Consider the following 11348-nt stretch of genomic DNA (forward strand, 5'->3'; position numbering starts at 1 on the left):
AATCATACTTCATCCTGCTCAGTTACTGTAATGTGATCGTGTCTGGAAGCCCACTGTAACCACACTCTTATCTCTGTTATCTCTTTCAGCGGCAGCCACATTTGAAGATTTCCAAATTCGGCCCCACGCGCTCAATGTGCACTCATACCGGGCCCCGGCCTTCTGCGACCACTGCGGGGAGATGCTGTTCGGTCTGGTCAGACAGGGGCTCAAATGTGACGGTGAGGCCTTGAACACTGTCCATCTGTCCTCTCTTGGAAAATGAATTGTGGCCCTCACCTAATACACTGCGTCTTCTCCTGCCCTGTCTTATCTGCTGCCCCGCTCCTCTGGTTCTGTGATGCACGGCGCCCTCTGCAGGCTGCGGACTGAACTACCACAAACGCTGTGCCTTCAGCATCCCGAACAACTGCAGCGGGGCTCGCAAACGCCGCCTGTCCACCACCTCGCTGAGCAGCAGCCAGTCCCTGCGGCTCTCCACCACCGACTCGGTGTACAGCTCGGGGACTGCCTCCACCTGCACGGAGGAAGCCACGCTCATCCGCTCACACACACAGATGGTACGAGGGGACCCGTGCGCACACACACGTGCGCATGTCAGTTTTTACACCAGTCAAATGAAAAAGAGACTTACCCGGGCAGAGCTTTGTTTCATGCTGCTGTCACAAACTGGGTAAAGTCACTTTAAAGTCAGTTTAGCTCGGCCTCTGATTTAAAAAGCATTCACGTTGCCAATAAAAGTAAATAAGCAATGGACAAATGAACATTTTTATTTAAAAATGTGAGCACAAAATTTCCAGAGACTAAACCTTGGTTAGTAAGGATAATCCACATTCTTTACCACCTCCGAAACCATTTCTAAAACAGACCAAAACAAAATCCATCTTTGTGTAATCTCGCTTACCAACAAACAAACAAACAAACAAAACAACCAACAGCAGGGAAAACATAACCCCCTTGGCCGAGTATAGTTTGTTATTTACCGATGTGTGTGTTATTTTATTTTTCTCAGACAATCTGTTTCATGGTTAATCTTTATTTCCTCTCCATTCTGCGCAGCCGCGGACTCCTAGTGAAGCCCGGCGCTTCTACACGGGCCGGCCCGTTCACCTGGACAAGATCCTGATGAGCAAGGTGAAGGTGCCCCACACGTTCGCCGTCCACTCGTACACGCGGCCCACCGTGTGCCAGTACTGCAAGAGGCTTCTCCGGGGACTGTTCAGGCAGGGCTTACAGTGCAAAGGTGAGCCCAGGCCACAGAGTCCCATTTCAGGATGTCCAGTGTGATGCAGAACATGAGCTCAAACCCATCAGATAACATGGAATCTGATCAGAATGAGCTGTGTTTTTATTTTTCTCAGACTGCAAGTTCAACTGCCATAAACGTTGCGCGTACAAGGTTCCAAATGACTGCCTCGGGGAGACTATCGGAGGTGAGGGAAAACATGAAACTGTCACCTCTACAGTTTGTTTATGACTCTTTAAACCAATGCACGGATTCGATGAAAGCATTCATTTCTCATTTGCCCGATTCCATTGTGAGAACTTTAATAACCTGATGTGATATAACAAATCGAACAAGACTGAAACTCACTGGCACTAATGTTTTTATCTTCTCAGACAACAGAAGCAACTGCGGTAAGTATCGTTCCTGTTCTGTACTGATGCTTGACAAGCAGCGAGTACTCCCTATTTTAACTGCATTTTTAGCACAACTTTGAATGAAGTTCCTCTCAACCTCCTCCCTCTTTTCTTTCCTGCCTCAGACATGTTGAGTCCCAGTGCCGACCCTGAGGTGCCCATGGACTACACCAGTGACTACGACACCTCAGACAAGTCTTCAATGGATGACTCAGACGAGGCCTGCAGCATCCCGGGGTCCTTTTCTCCTGAGAACAACCAGGACGGAGCCAGCGGCGATCAGAGGTATGAGGAACATTTCAAGAAAATCCTCAAATTCTTACGGGAACACCGGAAACTCAAACTCACACTTTGCTTCTCCTAGTGTTTACATCCCGTTAATGAGGGTGGTACAGTCGGTGAGACAGACGACCCGTCGATCCAGTACGTCGATCAAAGAAGGATGGATGGTTCACTACAGCAATAAGGACACACTGGTAAAAAGAGTCATGCATTCAGTCACATAAACTTTATCGCGGCAAGAGAAATGAAGAAGTTGGTCTCGTTGTCGGTCTGTTTTCTCTGTTCACTCACTTCTGTGGCAATAATTCCCCCTTTGATCATTTGGCTTTATGGACTTTATTGCTTCCTTTTCCTTTTCTATCTGTGCATGTTTGTGAGGATACATTTATATGGAATAAACAATACTTAAAGATTGATGATGAGGCCGACTCATAGTAGCACTTAGCAGATGTGTGGTGGATTCCAGCTAAAAGCCACTCATTGCTCACTTCTCTGTGTTTGACCTCAAAGAAACTTCTCTGCCTCTGTAGTCTTTGTCATGCACCTGCTCTCTCTTTACTTCTTTCTTTCACTTTTGTCTCTTTCTGTCTTTCTCTTTGTTTCCACCCTCTCGTCTCGCAGCTCACCGTCCTGCTCATCCTTCTTCACTTCTGGCCTCTCTTCTCTTCCTCTGGACATCACCTCCAAACTTGAAATGCATCCATGTTGACCCACAAACCTTCACCCCCGATCGATGCCCCACCCCTCACCCTCTGTCCTCTCCCTGTCCCACTCTTTCTTCAATGTCTTGCCTTTGTTGTCCGAACTCATCCCACCCTCCTCCAACCCCCAACAGAGAAAGAGGCACTACTGGCGTCTGGACTGCAAGTGCGTCATACTGTTCCAGAACAACACCTCCAACAAATACTACAAGGTAAGTAGAGTTTACTCCACACCGATCATTTATATTAAGAAGTGCCTTTTTTGTGACTCCATCTTTTGTCCATCCTCCTGCAGGAGATCCCTCTGTCTGAGATCCTGGAGGTTCGTCCCGCTGGTAACTTCACCCTTGTGCCCCCAGGCACGAATCAGCACTGCCTCGAGCTCATCACAGGCACTATGTGCTATTTCGTAGGGGAGGACCCCAACACCCTCCCCGCCGTGCTACCCAGCAACCCCCAGACTCTCCCCCACACCCCTCCCTCACCCAGCCAAGTGGCGCCCAATAGCGGCATTGGTCTTGAGGTGGCCAAGGCGTGGGAGAGCGCCATTCGCCAGGCCCTCATGCCTGTCATCTTTCAGGACGCGCCGCCGGCTGAGGGGAACACAACTCATAGTAAGTTGAGACAAATGCAGGTGGTATGTTTTTGGTTATATTTATGGATGGGTAAGTTTTGGCCTCTACCCTGGAAATGCCTTTACAACACAGTTTTGAGAAGCAAGGCTAAAACACTCCTAATCACATCTTCGTGCAGTTTCATAGGAAATTCAGTCATCAGGAGAGAGACACTGCTCCTTGTAAAAGCCTCTGCACAGCTCTCAAAATGTATTCCTGAGGACACACTAAATCATGGAGGAAGCTGTTATTTTCTTTATTAATTCATCCGCCATACAGTATTTCTTTAGATTGGTCATTTTGCAGGATCGCTCCAGTGTTGATTTAACTCCTCTCCCACAATGTCAGACGATGTTTTTTGACACGAGCAGGGGGTGGTTGTTGACATAAGCTTCCACCAGATAGATCAGCCAATAGCAAAAATCCAATTGCAATAGCTGGGTTTCAACCAGTAGAGGGCAGTTGCAATGCAAGTGAAGTTTTCTTTTCACAAGTTTCTGAGATTGATCAAAGTTCTCCTTTTTAGCGCTGAAGTAAAATAACTTACAGTATATGTGAAGTATTAAGTAGTAGTAGTAGTAGTAACGCCCACGAAATACACAATTAAGAAATCGTCGTAAAACCGTATAACCTCTGCTTTGTCCCTGTTTTTTTTGTAGGACAAGCCTCTATCAGCATATCAGTGTCCAACAGTCAAATCCAAGAGAACGTGGTATGACTTTTTTTATTATTATTATCAATTTCCTTTAATCTTGAAATACATGTACACACAGAGAATGATAATGACTGAACTCAACATATTCCCACAGGATATTGGAACAGTGTACCAGATTTTTGCTGATGAAGTGCTGGGATCTGGGCAATTTGGAGTAGTGTATGGAGGTATGGAGACTGTCAGATCTGCTCTAATCTTCACTTCACACTTCTGAATTTCTGACTGAACTTATGGAAGTGGAGTTGTGTTATAGGTAATGCAGGCACCAGGTTTTGACATTGAATAAAATGTCGATTTTGATTTGATACACTTTTTACTCCATCCTGAGTCCTACAGTGTCATCTGAGCTGTCTACTATTTTAAGTGCATCCCAAACTGTGGATAACTTGGCCCGATTCATGTCTACACGTGAGGATCAGTTCCTAACCTTGTCTGTTACCAACCCTTTGTTTCATCATCAGGAAAACAAAGGAAGACGGGGCGGGACGTAGCGGTCAAGGTCATCGACAAACTTCGCTTTCCCACCAAGCAGGAGAGCCAGCTGAGGAACGAGGTGGCCATACTGCAGGTAAACACACCCATAGGTTTTTGTACACACATACTAATGCTAACACAGTAAAGGTCTTTGCACACCAAGTCCGTATTTGTTGTCCAAAAACACAGACTCCAACACTTTCGCTAGAGTTTTTGGAACAGGTTTGATTTCCTGCATTTTTCACATCTATTAACAGCATCCCACAGAGTTATTTGAGCTGTTTGGCATCAATTAGATCACAGAAATGTTTTTTCTTCTTTTAATGTACAGTCTCCGTGACTGACATCCGGAAATATTTGCTGTATATTGGAAATTGGTTATGTAAATGATGTTGTGCACATGCTGCCATGCAAGATGCTGTTATTCACTAATGTGCTGTCCATAGAGACACTGATAAGGTTTTATTGACTTCACTGGGCTGTGAATCTCAATCATTTCAGTAACCCAACATAAATTATATGCTAGAACCATTTCTTACTAACAGTGGTTCTGTGGTTACAAGGAAATACGGCCCCCACACTCACAGTGCATGTGAGTGTTTGAAAAACACAATGTTATCGATACACAAAGACATTCAGTTTGGGACACATTAGCCTGGGCTATTAGCCAGATTTCCATCTACCAATATCCTAAAGGACAGAGTTATCCGATAACTGCCTCTGCAGTTGCGTCCTATGTTCCAAGAAATAATTTGAGATTTTCCATAGACTTTTATAATTTATTTTTGTTTGATATTAATATTTTATTTTTGGGTAATTGTTAGTGACACAACAAACAACCAAATAACACACTGTTCAGTAAGATAAAGGCTCTAAAGATAAGAGACTTAAAACTATTACTGCCACCAGAAAGTATCTCAGTTTTTTTTAAATGACAGAAAGTCAACATGACCTGAGATGAACGTGCAATTTAGAGACAGAGAAACAATTCAGTTCCACTTTCTTGAACTGTCTGTTTGTTTCTCTGGTTTCGGTTCATATAGCGTAGGGCGTTCACCAGCAGATGGAGACACACGCAGAGCGATCTGTCTCTTTACTTCCCCTTCACCTCAACAGTGATTCATTTCTCTGACGCAGGATTAAAGGGAAATACACCAGTGAAATGAAATCTCAATTTGGATTTTTGGAGTGAATCATCAACCAGTTTTCTGTTCTCCTTGTCTGTGTGTCACATCGCTATTCTGTGGTTTTTTCGATCGTCTGCTGACATGTGTCTGCAGTCTGTCTCGCTCACTTTTTTCCCCTGTTAATTCTTGCCTCTCTCACTTCTCTTCCACCACTCCCCCCTCTTTTGCTCGCTATTTCAACCCAAACTCCAAAATACACCCTGTTTTCCTCACCTTTTCATTTCCTCCTCTCACATCCCCCAGAGTTTGCGTCACCTTGGCATCGTGAACCTGGAGTGCATGTTCGAGACCCCGGAGAAAGTGTTTGTGGTGATGGAGAAGCTCCACGGTGACATGCTGGAGATGATCCTCTCCAGTGAGAAGGGCCGACTGCCTGAGAGGCTCACCAAGTTCCTCATCACACAGGTGTGGATGTGCCACAGCAAAGAGGGGATTTGTTGTGTGTAGAAATACTGTTATTCACTGTTACTGTTGATTGTGTAAGACTGAAAATACTGAAAGTGATGTCTGGATGCTGCATTGACCTAGCTGCATAGTTCTTGTGGTCTACCATAAGGAGTGTGCATGCTGCTTGTACTTACTTTTGACGCCCTCGTATCTTGTTTTTGTGGTTGTGTTTGGGCAGATTCTCGCAGCTCTGCGTCATCTGCACTTTAAAAACATCGTTCACTGTGATCTGAAACCAGAGAATGTGCTGCTTGCCTCCGCTGATCCCTTCCCCCAGGTACACACGCAAACAAACACACACACACAAACCGCGGTGATTGTCATATGCTGAAAAGACAAAGTCAAAGCCTGATATCTCTATCACTCGCCATTTCTTTCTCAGGTGAAGCTGTGTGACTTTGGCTTTGCCCGCATCATCGGTGAGAAGTCTTTTCGTCGCTCGGTGGTTGGCACCCCAGCGTACCTGGCCCCCGAGGTGCTGCTGAACCAGGGCTACAACCGCTCACTGGACATGTGGTCGGTGGGCGTCATTATGTACGTCAGCCTGAGCGGAACATTCCCGTTTAATGAGGATGAAGAAATCAAAGATCAGATCCACAACGCAGCCTTCATGTACCCGCCTAACCCCTGGAAGCAGATCTCTAGTGATGGTAAACACAAGGAGGGATGAGAGGGGAGGGTGGTTGTTGGACACACGTAGAGAAGGACGTGGATATAAGCTCAGTCTGTAGTTTATTAAGATAAATGCAACTTAATGCAACAACCCTGCAATGAATCTACTCACATCACGGATACATAGTTGTGTCCATCGGCTCGTCCCATTCTTGCCAACACAATATCTCAACAATGCCTTGACGGAATTTCTTCAAATTTGGTGCAAACGTTCAGTTGGACTTAAAGAGTAAATGATTAGACTGTGTGGATCAAAGTTCAAGGTCGCCGTCACCTCACTCTTTTTGCCTTCCGAACGCATTGTCTTAAGACCACCTCGAGAGAATCCTTTCAAATTTCGCACACATGTTCACTTAGACTAACAGATTTCTGTGATCAAAGGTAAAAGGTCATGTTGACCTCATATTAGTTTGAAAAAACAATGTATGTAGACTAGGAGGCAGTATTGCCAGTTGCTTGAGAGAGGTGTTGATTTGGCTTGACATTTATTTAGTAGGATGTAGTTTGTTTTCTTCAGACATACATGAAACATTATGACCTGCATGAAGGTGGGTGGAGCTTTTGCAGGACTGCTGTATTAGACTGCATTAGTTTTAGCTAGGTGTACCTGATAAACCTGATTATGAGGAAGGTTCCTCCGAATCGTCAGGACATGCCATTACAAGTTTTATAAAATGTTTAGACTTCACAACAGATTTTGTATTAATGTTCTGAACCTGTGATAAAACGGGGTAATCAATGTCAATATGATCATTGAATTTTATTTGTACCTCAATTATTTACAGGAATAGAAGATTTCAGATGCAACTTGCATGTCAAACCTTGATATTCATAACATCATGCTCTTTTTACTGTAATGTGACAGTTTGTCTTCATGGAGGGATGTGCATGTCTTTGTGTTCGCAGCAATCGACCTGATCAACAATCTGCTGCAAGTTAAGATGAGGAAACGCTATAGTGTGGACAAGAGTCTCAGTCACGTGTACTTACAGGTATATTCCACACAGCATATGCAAACTACTACACTCAAACACTTGGTTTAGTGCTTGTCAGACACTGTCGGGTATTTCCCCACGAACGTGGAGGAAGTAGCAACTTTTGTTTAATTTGGTGACATTCGTCACATTCTGTGGCAGAGCGACACTCAAACTGTTCGCTTTTTAACTTCTGCAAGTCTGTGGCCATAGCAGGAAATGGCAACTATGAGGAAGGGGAGTCTGCACTCAGAACCGAGCAGAAAGATGGCTGAAGATAAAATACCTTATTATGACCGTGTTTAAGTTGGTTTCAGGACAGCCACCTGTGAAACCAGACTTTGGTCTCGCCCAAACAAATGCATTTAGTCACAATTCCCCGACTACAACAGAGTATAAGTTCCATATTAAAGAATAAACTCTTAGTTGTCTAGAATAACGTTGTAATAGTACGAGTATAAAGTTGTAATATAATAGAATAAAGTTATAATTTAATAAAGAAAAAAGTCATAACAATTTTTCTTGCACAATCTTTTTACATTCCTGATAATTATGATAATGTGGTGCAGATGTGCCAATATATATTTTTGTTATTTGCAAAACTTATACTAAAGTATAACTTAACAACATGCTCCAAATTTTCTTTTGAACGCAGGCACTAGGATCATCTCCTAATATTTCCACACACACACACACACACACACACACACACACACACACACACACACACACACAGATTACTGTTGCACTATAAACACGTAAAAAACCTCTTTCACTTTAATCTAATTTCAAGGCTCCTAAAACTGAAACTGAAACTTCATCCCCGTGTTTACTCCTGTCTCTCATTTCTCAGGACTATCAGGCGTGGCTGGACCTGCGGGAACTGGAGACGAAACTTGGCGAGCGGTACATCACCCACGAGAGTGACGACAGCCGCTGGCAGATGTTTGCCCGCGAGCACACTCTGCCGTACCCGGCTCACCTCGTGCCCCCTCCTCCCGTGCCGGGCTCTGACGATGACGAGGGCGGAGAGGATGCGGATGTGCAAGGCCTCACGGAGAGGGTCAGCATCCTCTGACGAGAGACACAGACGACTCAACATTGTTTAGGAAGGGAGAGGGAGAAGGAGATGTTTAACCTTGAGACATTAAGTTGCAAAGAAACATGTGGTTCCAGCTGTTTGGTCTTTCACAGCACAGCGTCTGCTGTGTGCCAGCAATTTTACAGCAATAAATCCAATTTCTCCCCTCCAGACTGAGTTCATCTAAACTCCCCTCCGATCACTTACCTCTGCTGTGATTGGTTCTCTTTAATCTTCTGAAATGTTGGACTCTTTCATATTGAAAACTGCTCAACTCTATAAAACGATGACCTGGGGAGTCTTTGCAGATGTAATTGGTGTCAAAACGTTGAATCCTAATTTGCCACACAACTTCAAAACAAAATCTAATTGCTCTTCTATTCGCTCAACACAATGCTTCTTTCACAGTAAAGCAGGAAATACTTTCCCCATGAGTGATCAAGAGAAGAATCTGCTGTGGTTTTTTAAAAAGGTATTTTTATAAACGAATGTGAGTTTATATTTACAACGAAACTGCCTAAAAGAAGTCGATTTGTATTTAGCATCATTCAATTAGACTGACTGGACTCTCACTCCATCCTATGTCTTAATTAAAAATGGATTCAATCTCTTTTCAGCGGCGGAGCACTTTAATGTGACAAAAGACTTCCTGGTATAATCACTAATGTGCCAGTGTGGCGTCAAACCCAGCCGTACTCACAAATGCATTTATCATAAATTCATGTGCTGTAGTGAAAACTGAAAGCATTGGTCCTGCGACAGGAAATCATCCAGTAATTAGCACTTGAGTTCTGAACCACAATTGGCTAAAAGAAAATGTATGTGGTTAAAGAGGCATTGTGGGTTTTAATGAACTCGAGCACCGGGGCTGTTTGTTACCTGACGTGACTCGACAGCTTTCTGACCGATGTCTCTATCTGCAGCTAACATATTGTACGGAATTAACCTCATGGCTGTTCCTGAAATGTAAAACCTGCTTCCCCTGTGCTGAGTCGCCCACTTTCACACCATCTCTGAAGTCAAGAAGTTGTGTATTCCAGTGGCGAATGACGCGTCCTTAAAGTTGCCTGTACATAAGATTCACATAGTGTCCATGATGAGAAGATTCTATGTAGTTCAATTATCGGCTACCTGTCACGTTGCATGTTTCTGTCAAGTAGAGTTATTTAGATACAATTTAAAACATACTGTAGTTATGATGGTCTATTATACGCATTTGTGTAACCTGAACTTGATGTAGCTGTCAAATATGTGTAGACTGTGTTTAACATGTTTGAATGTTGATCCTAGCCTTTGTAACATATAATACAAACATTGAACAATATTTTGACTTTCGTCTCGGAGGTTTTACTTATTGTAATGTTCGGCATTCTCAAGATAAAACACACAGAACTGGGACATGTGGAGAGTTACTGTGTGAACTGCTGATTCAATTTTTCTTTTCAAACACATCCCCATTTTCTCTCTCTCTTCCTCTCTCATCTCATCGTCACCTAGAGACCCATTTGGGGGGCGGTTCGTGCTGATACTGATGATAAGGAGTAAAAATATCTGACACCAATATATCGGCTGATATAGAAATAGTTTAAACTAGAAACGTCAATGATTTTTAAGTTGTCATTATCACACCCTGATGACAAGGAAATGTGATTGAGAAATATATGCAACTTGAAGAGAATAAACATTGATTAACGTAGCATTTAAACATAAATGCACATCTGTGAAAGGTAACTGATGTTACGGGTCAGGCTCTAATACAGACAATCTGCTTTTGTCAGTGATATATTAAAGTAGGAAGGACCTTTACCGTCACTCAGGCCGTGTACAGAGGAATAGACATGCTTTGAATAACAAAAGAATAAGTAGCACTTGTGCTGCAGGAATAATTTACCTTCTACTCACACTCGGCAGTCTCATTATTTTGTGGCTCTCTGACGAACTTCCGAATGCAGACTATCATTTCTGATTTGAGGCTACTGTGCATACGCAATACAATATGCAAACAAACGTGGGTGCATGCAACAGGGGCTTAAAATATGATTGACTGATGTAGGCAGTCAAATTCACACACATAGAAATAGCTGTGAAGCTGTCAGAGGACAAAGACATTAATTTTATACATTACAGCTCACACGCCAAGTGGAACTTAAGAGAACCTTGTGGCTATGGAGGCCAAGAGAGGAATTTTTTTCTTTCTCTTCTGTGATGAGTGCACTTCAGCCAGCTCCTCTAGTAAGAGTGCACCCTTGTTCCGCCTACACTGCACCCATCATCGTTGTCAAACACGGCCAGATACACTCGTTCTCTCTCTTTGTGTGTGTGTAGGCAGGTTTGTCATCAGCAACACGACTGTCTGACCTGGCTCCACCAGTTAGTTTCTGAATAGCTCCATCTGTTTGGCAAAAAAAGCAGCGTCGCCATTTCGCTGGAGGAGGAGAATGACTTGGCGAATCGGAGTTCACCTCAGTGCAATGCATTCTGCCTGCAGGTTTAAGTGATAACCTCAGGAAATAAAAGAATTACTTAATTTGAAATAAACTGTACCTACGCTTTCAACTAC

General features: G+C 43.6%; 1 protein-coding gene across 1 annotated transcript in view; it reads left to right on the forward strand.

Moving 5' to 3' along the window:
* The window catches only part of prkd2 (protein kinase D2), a 33986-nt gene extending 23511 nt beyond the window's left edge, over positions 1 to 10475 (forward strand). Inside the window, exons 3-19 of the mRNA XM_034604285.1 lie at positions 90 to 221; positions 361 to 560; positions 1060 to 1243; positions 1362 to 1433; positions 1621 to 1638; positions 1767 to 1926; positions 2006 to 2117; positions 2759 to 2836; positions 2920 to 3238; positions 3898 to 3950; positions 4048 to 4120; positions 4415 to 4521; positions 5858 to 6019; positions 6240 to 6338; positions 6444 to 6711; positions 7640 to 7725; positions 8561 to 10475. Of these exons, the coding sequence (XP_034460176.1) occupies positions 90 to 221; positions 361 to 560; positions 1060 to 1243; positions 1362 to 1433; positions 1621 to 1638; positions 1767 to 1926; positions 2006 to 2117; positions 2759 to 2836; positions 2920 to 3238; positions 3898 to 3950; positions 4048 to 4120; positions 4415 to 4521; positions 5858 to 6019; positions 6240 to 6338; positions 6444 to 6711; positions 7640 to 7725; positions 8561 to 8785 (2348 nt within the window). The 3' untranslated portion in view covers positions 8786 to 10475. The remainder of the gene's footprint in view (positions 1 to 89; positions 222 to 360; positions 561 to 1059; positions 1244 to 1361; positions 1434 to 1620; positions 1639 to 1766; positions 1927 to 2005; positions 2118 to 2758; positions 2837 to 2919; positions 3239 to 3897; positions 3951 to 4047; positions 4121 to 4414; positions 4522 to 5857; positions 6020 to 6239; positions 6339 to 6443; positions 6712 to 7639; positions 7726 to 8560) is intronic.
* Positions 10476 to 11348: the final 873 nt, after the last annotated feature.

This window comes from Hippoglossus hippoglossus, chromosome 13 (genome assembly GCF_009819705.1).
Source record: "Hippoglossus hippoglossus isolate fHipHip1 chromosome 13, fHipHip1.pri, whole genome shotgun sequence".
NCBI classification, from domain to species: Eukaryota; Metazoa; Chordata; class Actinopteri; order Pleuronectiformes; family Pleuronectidae; genus Hippoglossus; species Hippoglossus hippoglossus.